We start from the raw sequence: 20325 nt of genomic DNA on the forward strand, positions 1-20325 counted from the left end.
TGCCTCTGCTAGACTGAAGAAGACTAACCAACTAGAATGACCATCATTACTATTATGCATTTTTTTTATATTAATAGTAGTATAGTATAGTGGTTGTAGAACTAGTATTGTTTGTAGTAGCTGTTGTAGTAGTTGTGCTGCTATTGTAGTTGTGTTGTTACTAGCTCAGGAAAGTAAAAATAAAAAGACAACAAGAATTACTGCAGGTTTACTGATGCTGATCTGACTTTTACAACCAACCAAACAAATGGTATTTATAATGAAACTACAACAATGACACATACTAACACGTTGTTGGTGCTGCTGCATCACCTCCACTCTCATTTCTACTTCCTGACTCTCTGTCATCAATGTTTAAAAGAAAAAAAGGACAGAATAAACTGATCTCATATTCTGTGTTTACTGGTCTTAACAGTTTTTATCGTCTTCATGATTAATATAAGTAAAACAATGTAGTAATTTGCATGAGATTCTTTGGTTGATGTTTTCACACACACACACACACACACACACACACACACATACACACACACAAAGTGACAAACAAACAATGATTCACGGAAAATTCAGCAGCTATGTGGTTGTCTGGTCAGAATGAGGTGTCAATCCACAGGGGCTATTTTTTTCTTTCCTAGCTTTAAGTTTCAGAGCATGAAGAATAAAACTACAATGTTAACTTTTGACAACATCACCTTGCAGGAATAGATACACACACACACACACACACACAAACACACACACCAGAGTGCTGCTCAGTCTCTGGCCCCATCTGCATCTTGACAGGTTCAAGAAACTGAAACTGTTGATCTTCTGCTCACACGCTTCTTTCTCTGACCTGTAGGTTCACCTTCACATAACCCTCCTCTTTTCTCTTTTTGTATGCAACAATGACACCTGCAAGCCTTTATATATATATATATATATATATATATATATATATTTTTATTTTTTTTTTGACAGCCCCAAGAGCTCTTTGTGTGGACCTGTGTGCTGTATGGTGTCTGTGTTTCTCTCCGCAGGCAATCGAGGAGATTGGGAGCACCTGGCCAGTGAGCCCAATCTATTTAGGCCTGCCCGCCCAGATGCCAGTGCCGGTGTTTGCACTCCACCACATTGTTCTTTTGTTTCATGTTGTATTAAATAAATTTATGTTAATCTTTCCTAACTTGAGTTGCATCCTCCTCCTTTATTGCGGCCTGAGAGCCGGGGTCGTAACTACTATATATATATATTCTTGCAGTGATAATATGAAGAAGTTAAAGAAATATATGGCTATTTGCTTTCTTGCAGAGAGTTTGATGAGAAGATTGGCAACAGTCTCATGTCTTGCTGCCTCACATCCACTCTCCGTTCCACTCCCTGTTTCTCTGTAATCAATGTTTTAAAGAAACAAAAGGACAGAATAAACTGATATGTAAAAATATCATACACTGTGTTTGCACTGGTCGCCAGAGGTTTTTACTGTCTAAATGATTAACAAAGGTAAAATAAAGTAGTACTTTACATAAGATTCTTTAGTTGATGCCTGTACACACACACACAAACACCAGGGCAGTGACACCACATTTGTGTGGTGAGTGTTTCCACTGCAGTAGTTGGTGGATGTGGTTCTCTTCTTCTTTTGTTGAGAGATGAGAGAGTGCTGCTCAGTCACTGGCCCTATCTGCATCTTTGTGACATGTTCAAAAAAATTTAACTGTTGATCTTTTGCTCACACGCTTCTTTCTCTGACCTGTAGGTTTACCTTCACCCAACCCTCCTCTTTTTGTCTACAACAATGAAACTCTGCAAGCCTTACTGATTTTTAACGTTGAAATTAATCTCACCAAAGATCCCATTTTTCCCATATTTATTACTATTACTACAAGTATGTAACTTGCAGTGATAATATGAAGACGTTAAAGAAATATAGTTTGAGAATATGTTTATTTGTTTTCTTGCAGAGAGTTCTATGAGAAGATTGGGAACAGTCTCATGTCTTGCAGCCTCACATTCACTCTCCGTTCCACTCCATGTTTCTCTGTAATCAATGTTTTAAAGAAACAAAAGGACAGAATAAACTGATATGCAAAAATATCATACGCTGTGTTTACACTGGTCTAAATGACTAACAAAGGTAAAATAAAGTAGTACTTCACATAAGATTCTTTAGTTGATGCCTGCACACACACACACACACGCACGCACACACGGAAAATTCAGCAGCTATGTGGTTGTGTGGTGAGAATGAGGTGTCATTCCAAAGGGGCTATTTTTTTTCTTGTCTAGGCCAACACTTCATAAAACCATTTCTAACGAGGCACGTGGAATAAAACTACATTATACATTTTTGACAACAACACCTTGCAGGACTAGACACACACACAAGCAGAGACCACTCAAAGCGGTTTTATAGTGGTTGAGAAGATTGATGACAGTCTAATGTCTGTTCAGTAAATACAAAGTTAGACACAACATCCGGTTAGCTTAGCTTAGCATGATGACTGCTAACAGGGGTAAACAGCTAGCCTTGCTCTGACCAAAGGTAATAAAATCTGTCTACTAGAACCTCTAGAAAGTGTGGTGGCAAAGATATTTACAATCTTCACATTAAAACACTAAGCAAGAACACAAAAAGCGTATTTTCCCAAAATGTCAAAAGTTGGCACAGAACCTATGGAAGGTGGGTATTTTCCTGTTTTTATGATGAAATGGATTAAATACTGTATGTCTTTGAAACTTACTTGATGTGACATTTGTAATGATCAGAGTTGTTCAGTTAAACCAAATATCAGGTTTGATTGGTTTGAAGATTGGTTTTTAGTGCCCCACACCCACCACTGATGAAGAGGTATGTGGTCTTGTCCTCTTCTTTATTTATTCAACCACAGTTGATGTCTTCTGACACCACAGTTTGCCCCCCAGTGACATGTTCTTTGAATCTCCGGAGTTTTAATTTTACCTCTAATTTATGACTTTGATCATATTAACCTTAAATACAAAACGTATAAATGTTTAAACTTCATTACAAGACTTTTTAAACCAACCAAGGTTATGGAATGATTAACAATGTAATATGTTGGATGTGGTTGAGTGGTTAGAAAATAATTTTTTTTACACATGATTGAACTAAATGAGTGCACTTCCAGGAAGGCAGAACTCAAAACTATAACCGTCTTGCTAAATTTAGCCTGCGGAGACTTCTTGTACCCTAGCTACATATCCTGTTGATGCCCAAAGTCATGTACATTCTGAGTAAACATGCTTGGTGGTCTGTGAAAAGCAGAGAAATGGCCAGCCACGGCCTACATCTCACAGCTCAGCTGCTGCATGTGGCTTTGCTTGTAGTTTCATAGACATTGACGTGCAAATACCACAATGCTGCGAAACTAAAAAGAACTTATTTTTGAGTAGTTACAGCTAAATCTATTGTTAGAAACTTGACCATAACATTGCCATGTTATTTCCATCCAATATAAAGAAATGTTCTCAGCAGTAGGCTAATGCCCATATAGGAAGCCACTAATCTCTCATGTGCAATTGAGGCAGTCACATTTGCTTAATTACCCTTTACTTATTTTCCCATTTACATCTTAGAGGTACTTCTCAGACAGTATGCCAGATTTGACATTTTGTGCTGCTGTGGCAAAACAATGTGCTTGTATTTTACATTAATTCACATATCTTTATTAGTGGTTGACCTGCTCTACCTTCAGCAACTCTTTTTGATCATATCCACTGTGCTTAATCAAAGAGGAAAAGTCTACTCTTAAATATGGAGATGTCATAGTTAGTTTTCAGGCCCTGGTAGTGTTGGGCAAGTTACTTCCAAAATGTAATATATTATAGATTTATAGATTACTAGTTACTAAGAAAACCACCTCTGTACTGTTCTGAAGGCTGTGTGAGCGCCCAGTCTGGGCAGAGTCAGCCATGTTAGGACCGCTAGCTACATGGAAGGTGGATATAATGCACATTCAGTGCTATTGGCTACTGTAAAAGCCCATCAATATCTGTGTCATCCCACCCTAGCTTTGTGTTTTTACAGGAAACATGTAAACATGCAGAAGCAAATAATACTCTGTTTTCAGTTTCATGGGAACTTTAAAACACCTAAGTAAATTCTGCTGTTTTCACAACAGCTGTGGTACAATGTACCTGTAAATGGAAAAACATTTGGTGTATACTGGTCCACTTTTATCGAGGCCCAGTTAGACATTTATCTCAGCTGAAAGCAGGTTAATTTGAAATTACAGACTTATATACACTTTACGCTTGTAAAGTTAGTAATTCTTCCCAAATTTATTATTACAGCATAGTGATAATCATACATGGAAAAAAATGTAATTTAATGAAAATAATTAATTGATTTGTATTTTCAAAGCAAAGACATATTGAAATACAGTATGTTACTTAAGGCCACCTCTATATAGGTATGTAGGCCATATTTCAACTCTGACTTCCTGAGATGAGGAGATGACATGTCTGCTCTGAAGTGGTAAGGCTCACCAATGGGCATGTTCACAGTGAACTTTTATCATCAAGGCACAATGTTGGCCATCTGATGTGCTTTTAGGTGTGAGGAGATCACAGGTTCATTTCACGTCTCATGAGAAAGCCTCAGGAACATTAAAATGTAAATGCTCCGTACTTGTATAGCGCTTTTCTAGTCTTTTCGACCACTCAAAGCGCTTTTACACTACATCTGCATTCACCAGTCACACACATTCATACACTGAGCCTAAGTGCTCAAACGGAAACTAACATTCACACTCATTCATACACTGGCGGAACAGCCGCCAGGGGCAATTTGGGGTTTAGTATCTTGCCCAAGGACACTTCGACATGCAGCCTGGGGGAGCCAGGGATTGAACCGGCGACCTTCCGATTAACCAACCCGCTCTACCTCCTGAGCCACAGCCGCCCCGTTGGGTATTAAGGGTATTAAGGGTATTAACCATATTATAAATGTGTTACAAGAAGTTGTTGTGTGTCAGTACAGAACAGACCCAAATGCAACGCTCAGGATTAAACAGGTTTTATTAAGGGACAAGGGGCTGAGGGAGTAGAGGTGAAGGAGAGGTGGACACCGGGCAACGCGGGCACGGAGAACCAAGGAGCAGGTGGGGCAGAGGAGGTTAAGGCGAGGGAGCCGAGGACCGAGGAGGAGAGGAGGCCCGGGAGAACTGACTGGAGGAATGGGAGAAGGAGTGTGGTGGTAGACAGACTGGGGAGGAGTGAGGGGGGAGCCAAGAGGACGCCGTGGAAGACGCCCAAGGGGAGATGGTAGGTAGGCGAGCCTAGCTGACACGGCAGTGGACGGAGGTGAGTGAACCTGGGGAAAAGGCCAACAGACAGACAAGGTTAATCACAGGGAAACAGAACAGGGAAACAGATTTTGCAGGATTCTAAAAAGCTGGAGTAACACAGTGGCACCAGGTCAGGAGCAACGACGATCAAGCAGAGATTGCGTGGAGAACCAGGGTTGAAATACTGGCAGAGATGGAGTTGATTGCTGGCAGGTGTGGCAGGCAGAGGAGGTGGCTGATGAGGTGCAGGTGTGGATCGTCAGCTGGGCTCAGGAGCAGGGAGAGAGGGAGAGCACACGCAGGGGGAGAGGAGGAGACACAGAGAGGCAGGCAAAACACAGGGGGAAAACAGAATGGTAGGGGGAAAAAAAAGTGAAAGGAAAAATAGACAGGACACTCACAGTCGGCCGGGTTGCCACCACAACAGAAGTAACATAGTTCCCAGCACAGTTGTAATTTTAGTAACAACAATTGTAACAGGATAGACCTATATCGGCCCGATTTTAAGCGCAGTGATAATGTGATGGGTGAGCACCTAGAGTGAGTGTGCATTTGGTGGGTGTGGTTTTCACATGGGTTGATTGCATGGGGATGGGCTGATGGCAGACAGGTGTGCTTGGGCGTGACCTACAATCTGCAGTTGGTGGGCACAATCAACATGACTGATCAAAATGAACCTCAATCTGGCCCTAGTAGAGAAAATCCAGCTCCTAGTACAGTGTTCCAACCAGTGGGCATGGTTCCTATATTTAACATGATAACCTCCAAGTTTAAAGGAAGAGATTCAGACCTTAGTCTAGGAGAGTGGAAGAGTAATCTTAAAACTACTTTTGCTTTGCAAGGAGTTCCAGTAACATTTCAGGCCGAATTCACACACTGTTGTCTAGAGGGCAAGGGGAAGAGGGAAATTTTAATCTTACCACTAGAAAAGCATAATACATCTGAACTGATTTTTAGTGCATTTGACAAGTTGTATGAGGATAAAGCCACTGCCTCGTTCCGCATGCCGCATGAGGCCATGAGCTCTTTTGCATTGAGACTACAGGAGGACTTTCTTAGACTTAAGAAGATGGACTCAAGAGGCATTAGAGATGACGATGTTTTGCTCAGAGACCACCTGATTGAAGGCCTGAGAGACTCCACAACTAGGGGGGAATTTAGAGCTAAGATTTTATTGGATGACAGTTTCAAGGCAGAACTTTTTCTAAGGGAGCAAGCATATGGGGAGGCATTTGAACAAGCACAGAGTCTTACAATGAGGGGGCGTAATCACACTAATACTCCCAATGTGAAGGACTTGCAAATTAAATCACAACTACAAGATGAAATGAATGTACAAATGACAACTAAGTTTAATGAACTGTCTCAGTCAATCAAGGAGACCAAGGTCCCAACTTTGAATCACACTTGGTGAGAGAACTCTGTAATTTGTATGGTATGACAAAGAGTCATACCACACCTTATCATCCAGCAAGGAATGGAGCTTGTAAGAGATTTAACAGGACTCTTTTAGGTTTGTTGGGGACCTTGGGGTAGAGGAGAAGAGGAATTGGCATGAACATCTGCCTGAAAAGATACAGGTATACAATAACACAGTTCATAGCACTACTGGCTGCTCCCCACATTATTTAATGTTTGGAAGACATGGATTCCTCCCACAGGATCGCCTGTTGGGACTCCCTGACAATGTGGGCTGCTCATCAGTAGAGGAATGGGTTAAATGCCACCAGCGGCGACTGCAGTTTGCACTGGAAAAAGCCAAGCAGCATAGAGACTCTGAAATGTCCCGTCAAAAGGTCTATTATGATTGTAATGCTGACATCTCCCCATTGATTCCTGGCCAGCAGGTACTTTTGCAGGATATGAGAGCAAGGGGCCGAGGTAAGCTGGCAAATAGGTGGGAGCAGCAACCATATACAGTAGTAAAACGGACAGATTCTGAATTGCCAGTGTATGTTATTAGACAGGGGGAGGGTACATTTGAAAAGGTTGTTCATCGCAATTTGCTGAGACTCCTTCCTTTACCACAACAGGCAGGTTTGGGACCCAGACAGGCGTGTGAAGCCTCAGGACAGCAGGGGGCCCGACCTTTAGAGCTTATATGCAGGCCCCAGATAGGGTTTCCTTAGATCCACCACTGGTTGGGTTTTGGGCTCCTACAGGGTCCGTCGTCAGAGAGAGCATCAGGACTCCGGAGCCCAGACGGTCAAAAGAGTGACCAGAGACCAGAATCCGTTGTGCTAGCGTGTTACCAGACCGTGGTCATTGGAACAATGACCATTTCAGCAGGGAGGGGTGTAACGGGGTAGACCTGTATCGGCCTGATTTTGAGTGCAGTGATAGTGTGATGGGTGAGCACCTAGAGTGAGTGTGCATTTGGTGGGCGTGGTTTTCACATAGGTTGATTGCATGGGGATGGGCTGATGGCAGACAGGTGTGCTTGGGCGTGACCTACGATCTGCAGTTGTTTGACCAGCCACACACTAAGCTCAGTGAGTTTTCTGCCTTTTGAACGGACTTTTTAGCTTTCTTAGCTTCAGCCTTGTTTTAACCCTTTTTATGTCTATTTTGTATGAATAAACTTTTTTTTGCACAGCTTGTTGGTGGTGTTGCCCACTTGTTTTAATCACTGGTTGGTCAATTCCAAACCAAGGAGGTGTGTTACACAATTATGAATTGACATCAAAATAATTGCTTGCAAGTTGACAGTCAAAAACCAAATCAAATCATCTTAAAACCAGGGTAGGCAATTTATTTCAGAAGCATTTTTTGCTATGTGTTAAAATTGATTATATATATATACCTGACTGCAATCAATAAAACAAATCCTCTGACACACTCAAAAAATAACTGCAAAAAGCACCACCAATTATTTCATTTGGGCCAAATGACAAATTATTAAATTTTGACCTGATAGTGATGCTAGATAACAAGTCAAGGGATTACCAAAACATTAAAATTAATCCTTAAGGTAGACACAAACATCTGTACAAGATTTAACAGTAATCCATCCAATAGTTGAGATATTTAATTTAAAGCAACAAATGTCAACGTCATGATGGCACTAGAGGAAAAGTCAGGTGATCAACAAAACAAAACAACAAAAGTCATTAGGATTCATCCACAGGCAAGCATGAAGGTCTGTGCAACTTTTCGGATCAGTCCATCCAGTAAAAGTTGAGGTACATAAAATACAAGTGAAAACGTGATGGTGATGGATTTTGAATACTGTATACGGCTCAAATTCAAAAGGCGTTGATAGTTACACCAAGCTGTGTTCTACATTCTAACATTACGTTGCATAAAACATGCATCTGCAGTAGTTAACCTCTTTCAGGACAATCTATGCACTGGTGGCCTATTTTTTCCCCCTTACACCACCATTTCTCACCTCTCAGCGAATTGCATGTGAACGTGTGCCTTCTTTTGTAGATAAACCTCACTGCAAATATCAAGTCAGACAAAACTTTTTAACTGTTGGTCATAGACCTCTTGGGAATCAAATGAATTAAGTGTTTGTAATTCCTTTTATTGTATTTGGTATTTTATGTTTAATTGTATACTATTACTGCAAACTTTATAGCTTAGAGTCACAGAAAATGGGTCAATGGATTGCAAAATTTAACAGGAAGTTTATTTTCTGTGTTTAAGCCAATCACTATGATTGCCACTTTGTAAATCTTGATAAGCTTGCGATAAAATCTTCCACTTGAGTAGGAAGGCCTCAGTTGTGCAAGAGAAGGTTGCTGTAACACAATGATCGGAAGATTGGCCGCTTTGATTCTTCTAAGTGCATTGTGTGAGTGTACTTTGTATTTTAAGATGAGGACTGTTAAAAAATATACATATTAGGCTATACAACATTTTATATAAATGATTTGAATAGATCTCAAATAGGCTTTCTGATACGCATTTTAATTTTTACTTGTTCTGTTGCCTAGTAACTCTGATATTGTTTTTCTCTTTTTTTCAGCTCAAACCAGAGATGTTCCTGACCAGATCCCTTTGACTGTGGTTAAACGTGGTGATAATGTGACTCTGACATGTCCAGTCATTGATGATAAAGCCGGGTTGTTTTACTGGTATAAACTGAAGTTTGGATATATGGTCCAAACAGTTGCAGCAGGAACTTTTAAGAAGTTAAAACTTGAAGGACAATTTGACAAATCAAGATTTACAGTCACAAGAGGGAACGCTCAGTATTTTCTTCACATCAAAAATGTAACCAAAGAAGACGAAGCAACATACTTCTGTCAAGAAGGATCGGCATACAAAATGGAAAATATTAATGGGTCACTGTTGGCTGTAAATGGTAAAGTATGTTTACTTCAATGTTTTTGTTTGCCATGTCTGTGTCAATACCCAATCCATGACTTAATTCCTTCCATTTTGTGAATCGCACAGATCACAAAAATCTGAAGAAATCTGTCTACATAAGACAAAGTCCGGACACTCAGGCAGTCCATCTTGGCGACTCAGTGACTCTAAACTGTTCACTTCAATTCAAGAACAATACAAGCAGAGTCCAGTGTCCAGAGGAACACTTTGTATACTGGTTCAGAGCTGGATCAGAAGAATCTTATCCAAGTGTTATTTACTCTCAGAGTCGAGCTGACAAAGATGTGATCAGGAGTTGTGACTACAGTCTGTCCAAAACTATCCAGAACTCCTCTGATGCTGGGACGTACTACTGTGCTGTGGTCGCATGTGGAGAAATCCTGTTTGGTGAAGGAACTAAAGTGGAGACTAGTATGTTTTAAAGTCTTTTTTAGCTATATTGATTATTATTCTGTTGCTTTCTAAGTAGTGTCAATAATAGGAAAGAGAAACAAAAAACATTCTTGTGCTTCATAAAATTATGTTTATTTTTGGGAAATTTATCTTTGGATTTTTTTCTAATAAAAAATTATTATTTTTATTAATATTTTTAAAATTAAATATGACATGCAATTTCAAAGAGATGTTACAGTACATAAGAAAGAAAAATAAAATAATATTAATACAGGATAGTATTATCTCTTTGATCAGGCCAGATGAGCGATGGTGAGTTGACCTTGTGTTTCAAACGGTCACAAGTCACAAAGGTTGGGAACCAGTTAATTAGGTTATACTATTTACAGGTTGCGAGAGGTATACTTGTACTGGCAACACCTATGTAGTGCATCTATATACAGTCCTTTCATGTGTGAGGTTTGGCTGCCTCCACTTCTTTCTGTATTCTTTCTCTGTGTGTCTGTCGCTGTGTGATTGCTTTCAATTTCCTGAGTCACTCTTTGTCCTGTCAAGGCCCTTGCCTCTATACGTTCATCTTCTCTGCAGTTTATTTGATCATTTTTGTTGTGATTGTGTCAGTAAGGTGTATATATAATAGTTAAGTGTCTCTTTGGGATTTCTATCTCATTCCAGGACAAGAACTGTGCCCTTTCATCATTGTGCTTGGGACACTGCTGGCCGGCTGTGTGATTGTGATTGTTGCTCTAATTATCTCAAGAAATTACAAGCCTGTTTGTGAACATTGCAAAGGTAGGTTCATCGTGTGTGTATTTGTATTATTTGAGACAAGTCAGACGCCAACACTGACATGCCATAAAACTTCAACTAAAAGCCTAATCCCAATTAAACAGCAGTCCCTTTTACTGGCCTGGTGCCAAGTTTTTACAAATAAAAGCAGATCTCAGTTAAACGCCTGGGGTCTTATTTATAAACAGGGCTGGAAATGTGCGTACGCCACTTCCCAAGCAAATCTATAAAAAACATACTTGGCAGGAGAATGTGCAGTCCTCCACGCAAACTCTGAAGTATTTTAGGCTTAAAGCCTTTCTGAATGAACAAACACCCGTTTGATTCATTTTCCCTGAAGTGCGCAAAAAACCCCACAATTTAAGATAATTTGCACCGCACAGAAAAAGATCCAGATTTAGGACCACAAACACAAAAGATGCAAAAGAATGCCTCAAATATGTTGTACAGTTTAATCAGGTATAATATTAATTAATAAGCTACTTGCAGTGCAATTCATTCTCATAAAGAAGGTGTTAATTATATTTAAATTGATGCTGTTTTCAGTGCATCAGTCGAGCAAATACGAGAGCATAGTTTCATATATTGTTATCACATGTGTGTTGCCTTATTGAGCCAAACGCTGTGCGCCAGTGTGTGGATGTGATGCGCTGCTTGTAAAAACATGTTATGGAAAATATAACACTATTTTATTAAGTAAATCTTTCGTCTTATGTCATTCACAACAAGTCATATTTCTTTTAACTGATAGGCAGCCTTGTTAAGTGAGTGGAGTGTTTGTGTAGCCTAAATAAATGTTTAAACAAAGTGGAACGCATGCTTCCACAACATGCTTCAGCTTCACCAAAAGGAGCGTCAGTGTCACACTGAGTTAAATTTCATTTTGTAGATTATCTATCAGAATTAGCCTCCTTTTCTTCATGCAGTCAGTATGTATTAATATTAATGAGGGGCGTTTCACTGACCATTTATAGGGAACTATGGGAGTTTGAAGGGTCGGACATGGAGCTCCCTCATATGCGCCACATTTCAAGTTGATTGTGATTTATAAAGGGAACTTGCTTACATTTGTGCGTATGCACGGTTTTTGGCTTTTGGGTGCATGTACACTTTTAGTGAGGATTCTATACGCACAGTTTTATAAATGAGACCCCTGGTCTGGTATTTCTTTGGATGTACAAAACCTCTTGAAGCCCACAGGGTCGCCTGCCTGAGTTGCTTAGATCATGCATACAAATATAAATATTTACATTTTTGTCAATATGGACATGATACACATGTTAGATCGGTTAGATTCTCCACAGCTCATCGTTTAATTAATTTTATGTAAACAATGAGCACCAAAGTATCATAGATTTACTGGCATGGTAAAGGAATTAACAACCTATCCAATATAGATGCCTGTCCCAAGAATAGGCAGGGTGACTTCAGTGTTTTAAGCAAATAAAGTCCAGGACTATTAATTGAAGTTTTACAGTATATTTAAAAATACCTTTATTGCCATTTGTGACTTGCTTTCATTAATAGGAGGAGTAACGGCTTCCAAGCATGCTGAGCATGACAGATCAGATGAGAATCAACCAAGTTATGTGGTAAATATAATTAAATATCATCTAATGTATATGAGAATTGAATCATAATAATCGTTATTTCCCACTGGAATACATTCCATTGATGATTTTAAAAATGTAATTGTTTTCTGATCTTACACAGCTGTGGTGAATGTTTGGTTAGGCTTAGGGCCCGTGTCCACCGAAGCGTTTTTTTCTGACGCCAGTTCATTCATTTCAGTTCATTCCAATGGAAGCCCCGTGTTTTTCCAAGTTGGAAAAAGTAGCGTGACGAGGGACGCTGAGCGCTGAGCATTTATATTCCGGTCGCCGAGAGTTGAAAAATGTTCAACTATGGGAAAAACGCTGAGCTTGTCACTGTAACTTTTTACCCAGCTGTCCAATCACAGTAGAGGAAGGGCGGGACAAATACCACACCATAGCAACGGTTACTATCATGGAACCAGGCTTCGTCCAACCTCAGCTCTTGGACCACACGGTGGTAACGTTACTCGCCAAGATGCTTCCTCGCCCACAAAATCACATGAACCCACATACGGCGAGTCCATCCACTCTCTCTACCTGCTTCAGCCTTCTCTTCATACAGAGCAAGGGCCAGAGCAAGCACTCTACTCTGTATTTACGTTCTTCCATCCAGGAAAGTGAGGTAGAACTACTTGCAACCACGATTATGTATCATAGCAACCAAAGCAGTCGGAAAAACGCTGCACCTCAAAAACGCACCCTAGTGCTCCCATCTAGGTTTTTTCAAAATAGCAGCTGGCTTTTTCAGCTGGTAAAAAACACTTTGGTGGACATGGGCCCTTAGGCACTAAAACAATTTGGTTAGCGTTGGAAAAACATCATAGTTTGGGTGACAATAAGTATAATGTTAACGTTAGGAGACCTTCGTCGGCATTGTTAAAATAATGAAGACTTGGTTAAGTTTTTTAAATGATCTTGGTCATAGTTAAAAAAAAAAGGTAAACAGGTATCCCACTTTAAAGTGTGACACTGTGTTTACCAATCCATCTACCCCGGCCACATCACCAACATCACATTACTTCCTTCTTTACTCCTGATTGAAAAGTATCATAAATACAGCTGCTGGAGGGCTTTGTAACTAAAATGTAACATATATTGTTTATGTGTGCTTGCTGATAGGTCACAAGGCCTCTTGTGAGGACAGTCACATATGTATATATCCTAGAAATTATGTTTAAATAATACCAAATTGGTCTCCCATATACATTGTGATGGTGTAATTGCTGCCTGGATTATGTTCAGGGAAATGTGCTTTTTTGAATGAAAAGGCCACATTTCTTCTACAACGTAGTAACAGGGAGGTGGTCAAAGGTAAGGAGCTTCACATCCAGACTCTGTGGTTAAGTTTAGTCAATAAAAACACTTTAGTTAATATTAGACAAAGATTGTGTTTTCAGAAATGTTAAGAAACATGTTGTGTCTCAAATCACTTCAGACTTTTTCTGTAGTAAACTAAACCGCAGTCTTTCCTTTACCAAATTCTGCCAATGCTCAAACATAACCCTGAACAAGTTTGAAAATGCAGTAGTCAACAAAAACAGAAAAAAAGGAAAAGAATTTCTCAATGAACATTTAACTGACCTGTTCAGTATCAACATTTTTTAGACTTGCCAGTTCCGTAATAATAGATAATAGAAAACGTGAAGTTATGTAAATTTTTATCCTTCAACAAAACATTACACTTCTTAAAAAATGTTTTCTGGTCCAATTGATTTTATATTAGGTTAGAACAGAAAACAGAAAACAGCAATCTTTAGACTCTTTATAGCACATTGGACACTATAGCTCTTAATGTTAGGTATTAAAATGATCCACTATTAATTGGTTATGGAATTACATCTCTAACATCTAACCATCATGATTATCATCTGCAGGACGGTGAAGAGAAGGCACTGAACTATGTAGCGCTGAATTTCCCCTCAAGACAAACTCAAAGACGGACAAATAAGAGAGAGTTACAACAGGAGTGTATATACTCTGGCATGAGAGACAATCAGTGAGGAATGAACATCTACTACTACTAATGTTCATGCAGCTTTGATTCCTGTTCAGGTGAAGTTTTACAGTAATGTAATTGTTAATTTTAGAGGGCTTAGTGAAGGGCAGGAATAGCACTTATGTTTTGTGATGTTGCCTGGTTGTTTGCTGAATTGCTGCTCCCCTATGAGCCTCAGATCCTCAGGCAGGGCCTTGTTAGCTGTTCCAAAGTCCTGGCTGAAGACTAGGCCCGTGTCCACCAAAGCTGTTGGTTGTTGAAAAATGTTCAACTTTGGGAAAAACACTGCGCTCGTTACTGTCACTTTTTACCCAGCTGTCCAATCACAGTAGAGGAAGGGCGGGGCAAATACCACACCGTAGCAACGGTTACTATCCTGGAACCGGCTTCGTCGAACCTCAGCTCTTGGACTAAATGGTGATACTCACCGAGATGTTTCCTCGCCCACAAAATCACATGAACCCAGTTGAACTACTTGCACTAGCTGGCGTTTTCAGCTGGCAAAAAATGCTTTGGTGGACATGGGCCCTAAAGGTGACCGGGCTTTTGCAATTAGAACCCCTTAGAACTCTGGAACACTCTGTCTAAGAACCTGAGGCTCACAGGACCAACAGCATCTTTTAACATCTTAAAACATACTTTATAAAACAGCCCTTTTTTATTTTAGTTCTTCCATTTATTTCTATCCTGTCCTATATGTCCATGTAAAGCACTTTGTAACTCTGTTTTCATAAGTGCTGTAAAAATAAAGTTTATTATTATTAGTATTATTATTGAAGCAATAATAGATATAGAATCATTATTTTATTATTATTGTTTGTCTTTGATCTTGAATAATCAATCAAATTCAGAATGAATACTGAATGAAAGAAAAAAATTAAAATAAAAAATAAAATAACATCCGTTTTCTGTTTTCTTCATATTGTGATATTAGCCAGTTTTCAGTTTTACAAAATGTGTAGTTAACATGGCTGGACCTGCAAAAGGCTTTTGACTTTTATATATTTTATGAGAGAATTGTTTTACGTAAACCATGGAGTTTTGGCTGGATGACACTACTCTTAGCTCGAATTCTAACTTCTTAGGAAGTATTTAGAAAGTAGAAGTTGGTAAAGGCTGTGCTCCTAACCTGTGGTGTTACCCACTGAACCTAAATATTGCCAGCTCACCTCAGCTTATACCAACCTACCAAAGGTTTCAGATACTCTTTGGGGGGAAGGAATGCAACAGCTGGTTTGCAACACAACAAACATAGCAATTAATTAAGGTCCTTTGAGAGAAGCGCTAGACTATGGATGTGTAGCTAGGGTTGGGAGGATTACTTTAAAAATGTAATCCAGTACAGTTACCAATTACTTGTTAATTCCAATCAGTAACGTAATCCAAATACCACAAAATAAAAGCAACAAACTGGATGGAACCACTCAAGGACGCGTCAAAACGGCTCCCCGACACATTTCGGACACATCGATGACATCTGCCAGTTATCTAGCATGCCAAATATCTGGAAGAGTCGGCCGACTCGACATTCACATCCAGCCAATGAGAGCAGGCAGCTGGTTTTCACCGCAGAACACTTTTTACTCACCTCCAGCTCTCTCTGTAGCTCAGACGATCCCTGCTACCTGCGTGTGCTAATCCATTCTTCCATCCAGATTTTTTGTCTTTATAATTGGTAGCTTTATAATAACAAACAACAGCTGTTTTGTAGGTTCGCGTCATTTCCCGTTTCACATTTCATGTGTGTTTTCTTGACAAAATATGGTTTGGAGACCAACTGTCGGGTGAAAGAGCCGCTGTCAGCTCACATAGTGTGTGACCCCCTGTCACAGATCGAAGGTTACGATATGGTAACCCTAGTTCTATAAGCACAGACGGAGCCCTCTACTGGACTCTATGGGGATACTACCTCCTCCAATCACACGCACAAACTTGCCCACTGAAATTTTATCGTGCACGTAACCGACCAATAGGACGTCGCTACCGATATATGCGTGACGTATAAATAGCAGTGTCCCTACTGCCTCAGCATCCGACCGCCTCTTCAGCAGATGTCGTCAGAGCGGCAGGGCTCATCGGTAGAGGGCTCCGTCTGTGCTTATAGAACTAGGGTTACCATATCGTAACCTTCGTTCTATCTCACACAGGCTCCGCCCTCTACTGGACTCTATGGGTACAGTGGGTGGAGCCCGATGACTGTCCGCCCTAGCCGCGACAAGCCAAAGTCCACCACACCAACCCGGTCGGCCACAGGCCGGCCAAAGCCCCGACCACCACATCACCTAGTAACAGAATGGTGGGACACCCCTGAGAAGGTCCCTGGACCAATAGGGGCTTGGCCTGACCATTAAAACCTGGACTGCCCTGACTTCTCACTGGAACGTTAGGCACTGCCAGTGTATGTTCCCCCTCTACACCCAGTAGTCACCAGGTCCTCACTTTTCAGATCCTAGGTCGCACTTGCGAGCTGGATCCCGAGAAGGAGCCCGACATATCCAAGAGACCAAAACGCACAAACGGGCACAGTAAGGGCCAAGATGCCATTGTGCAGATCTCTTAGACACACACCCCGCTGAAAAGGGTCGTAGACACTTCCACACTTCCGAGTGGAATGTGCACGCACCGCTAAGGGTGGGTCTGTTCCCGCCCGTGTACAGGCTTGGGAGATTCACTCACAAAGCCAGCTGGCCAGGCTCTTCTTGGACAGGGTTTTACTCACTGCACTGATACAGACGAACAGCTGACCAGTGCATCGAATGGGGGCTGTGTGCTCTACATAGGACGTTAGCATAGCACACATGGACACAACAGATGCACTCTCACCTCCCTGCACCCTAAGTGGGGTAGGGGGTAGAAAGCATCCAGATTTATTGTCCTGGACCTGAACATGCTCCTTATGTTCTTAAGAACAAAGGAGGTGTGTTGTCTCAATCCGGCGGCACTGTGGACACCAAGAACCAGCATGCAGCTGGGGTGAACCGACAGGCACACAGAGGTGAGAGCAAGGCGCAGGGCTGTTCGAGAGATAGCATTTTCAATGAGGACTGCTCCAGGGGCTCATAAGGTGTAGATATTAGAGCCACCAACATAAGCAGCAAGTCCTACTGAGGCGCCGAGAGACACGACACCAGTCGCTGTCTTCTCACACCCTGCAGAAAGAGTATCACGAGGGAGTGGGTGAAGACTGTTCTGTCACCAAACCCCCTGTGACAGGAGAGATAGCTGCAGCGTGACAGCCCCTTCTCCATCAGACCTTGCAGGAAAGAGAAAACAGATCCCAGCGAACAGGTAGGCAGATCCGTCTCCCTCTCAATGCATCAACGCTGAAAGCCCAACCACTTAGCTTTACAGCAATATGTGGTGGAGACTGCCTGGCGCTTGGATGGTCTGTGCGACCTCAGCGGATAGACCAGCCTGAGTCTGCCTCTCCACAATTTTAGGAGAAAAACCTGGAGAGGCTGGTCCAACACTAGCATTGTGCATATGAAGCCTCACCCTTGTGACAGAGCCCCCCAGACCATAGGTACAGGCCAGGGCTCTGTCACTGTAGGCTGCGTCACTTCTACCAGAATGACGAACGAACGTTCCCACATCACCTAACTGCAGGGATGAGATGGGGTGGGGGGGAACGCAAACAGCAGCCCTTCTGGCAATGGCGCGTGTGTAACGCGTCCATCCCCAAGGGTGGGCTTTCCTGTGGCTGAAATGAGAACCACAGCGGACACAACCATTGTGTCCATGAGCAAGACACTTAACCCCAGTTGCTCCAGAGGCGTGCGACCTCTGACATGTATAGCAATTGTAAGTCACTTTGGATAAAAGCATCAGCTAAATGAATAAATGTAAATGTCGCTAGCAGAGCAGCGCCAGATGTCCCTTCTCTTGATTATGGCCAATTTCTATCAAACAACAGTTTTCATTTGCGTTGCTAAAGTTGGACTAACTCTATGTAACGGTTATGTAGATAGAAATGGCTCATTATCAGGTAATAGAAACAATAATGATTCATTATATAAGGTCTTTATACAGCACTGAAAATATAGTTATAGATTTTATATTGCATTTCTGTCAAGAAATCCCTACAAATATTACACACTGAACCTTTGAGAATAACTGGCTCCAACAAGATACAGCCGCACAATGGAACAGTACATTTAACATCCCGAGGAAATTGCTGGAGTAGAAGCGAGTGCTGGTAGCATATGAAGTAGACTATGACTTACTTGCATCATGAAAAACATGTTGAAAAAATCCGGTTTTCCTGCACAGCCCTGGGTCTGTAAATCAAGCACAAAGAAAGCTGCTTGGAGCGAGCAGCAGTTGGCGGTGGTGCACTCGAAGCAGTGGGAGAGAGAATGTAAACAAACAGCGGTCCATTCCAACATGCTGGACTCATTACAGGACTCTATAGCTACGAGATTTGAAAGGAATAAAAACTGATGCTGAGGTTGGTCTGTTTCTGCTGGACAGGTGAGTAGGCTAACGTTAGCTGGTTAGCTTTGTTGGCTTAGCCGCAGTGGTCAGTATGTGTGCGGTAGAGGAGAAATAGAGAGAAATGGGTCAGCAATAAGGCTTATTCAGCAGTAAATGTACAGTAGAAGTTACAGTGGCTGGTGAATAAAGACTGCAGCTCCCGCGTGTTGCTTGCCAACTGTTGAATAAAGTGAAGGAGGTTAGCCCCACTGTTAGCATTGACTTCCGCCCCGGAGATAAACAGTCACTCATGTGCTTCCCAACTCTTATCAGTCCCTGTATTTTTGTAAAAACTATTTCAAATGCTCTGTTGTGTTTTGGATGCTGTATTTGTGTGTTTACATGTCGTTTGCTTGATGTTTGTTCACTAATTGTAACTATTGAAGTTCCTCTCGATAATCCTACCAATAAATAAACTAGACTCCGTGTCTTAGATTTAGGCTTAGAAAAGTATTTTGCTTCAATACATATTTAAACATTGACAAGCTAGTTGTCATACCTTCTACAGTGCTGCTAAAACATGCCCTCTTATTGAGGCTAACGTGCTCTCGGACAGCAGACGCTGTGGATTCTGCTATATTTCAGCAGAGTAGGACTGGTTACCATGGCAATGCGCGTTCATGAGTTTATCAACAAACTGCAAAATCACATAATATCCCTTTAAAAGCATCAAAACTTGTTTTTTTATTTACAAAAATGTGAAGAAACGGAAGAATCAGTTATCGGATCAGTATTGGCCACGAGAAGTAGGCAAGTGTCGTTATCGGATCAGTGGTGAAAAAAGAGGCAACAATGCTCTACACAGCTAGCAATTTGGGTTATATTTTTTTGTAGGCTTATCATTGCATCAATGCATATAAATTCATTTCACATTACATTTATGTGATTTAAAGGGGAAATAATAATTTAAATGTAGGATTAACAGACAAAGTAGCTGTTTCTTTTCCTCATGAAGCGTTGCACAACTGATGGAGGACTCTTAGAGCTAATAAGAACAGAGGATGCATGTAGGTAGAAAAAAGTATTAACATCACGGAGAACCTGACATGGTCAATCACAACTCCACGCTGGTGAAGAAGGCTCAGATACGACTGTATTTCTTGAGGAAGCTTAAGAAGGCCAAATTCCCATGCCAAGTTCTTGTCAGCTTATACAGAGGAGCAATATAAAGCATCCTGACTAGAAACATCACAAACTGCCATGGGATGTGCACAGCCCAGGACCGGAGGGCTCTGCAGCGGGTGATTAAAACTGCTCAGAAGATCACTGGTACCCATCTCCTGAGCATCAGTGATATCGGTGAGGTGAGATGCCTACGCAGAGCCCAAAGGATACTAAAGGACAGTACCCACCCCAGCCACAGTCGATTCACCCTGCTGCTTTCTGGGAAGAGATATAGAAGTTTCAGCTGCTGCTCCACCAGACTGCAGAGCAGCTTTTCCCCCCAAGCTAT

General features: G+C 41.3%; 1 protein-coding gene across 1 annotated transcript; it reads left to right on the forward strand.

Moving 5' to 3' along the window:
* Window positions 1-8346: 8346 nt before the first annotated feature.
* Window positions 8347-15049, forward strand: LOC123957297. Its single transcript, XM_046029991.1, has 6 exons — window positions 8347-8368; window positions 9262-9600; window positions 9693-10037; window positions 10695-10811; window positions 12336-12400; window positions 14278-15049. Exons 1-6 carry the CDS (start codon window positions 8347-8349, stop codon window positions 14401-14403), a joined length of 1014 nt encoding a protein of 337 aa, XP_045885947.1. The 3' UTR covers window positions 14404-15049.
* The last annotated feature ends 5276 nt before the right edge of the window (window positions 15050-20325 follow it).

The sequence above is a fragment of the Micropterus dolomieu genome, linkage group LG19 (assembly GCF_021292245.1).
Source record: "Micropterus dolomieu isolate WLL.071019.BEF.003 ecotype Adirondacks linkage group LG19, ASM2129224v1, whole genome shotgun sequence".
Lineage (NCBI taxonomy): Eukaryota > Metazoa > Chordata > Actinopteri > Centrarchiformes > Centrarchidae > Micropterus > Micropterus dolomieu.

What these genes read in the sequence shown, in the direction of transcription:
- LOC123957297 (XM_046029991.1), top strand. Translation starts at nt 8,347, where the DNA reads ATGGCACTAGAGGAAAAGTCAG. An exon ending in GGCACTAGAGGAAAAGTCAG is followed by an intron (nt 8,369 to 9,261) that starts GTGATCAACAAA and finishes TCTTTTTTTCAG; the next exon opens with CTCAAACCAGAGATGTTCCT. An exon ending in GTCACTGTTGGCTGTAAATG is followed by an intron (nt 9,601 to 9,692) that starts GTAAAGTATGTT and finishes TGAATCGCACAG; the next exon opens with ATCACAAAAATCTGAAGAAA.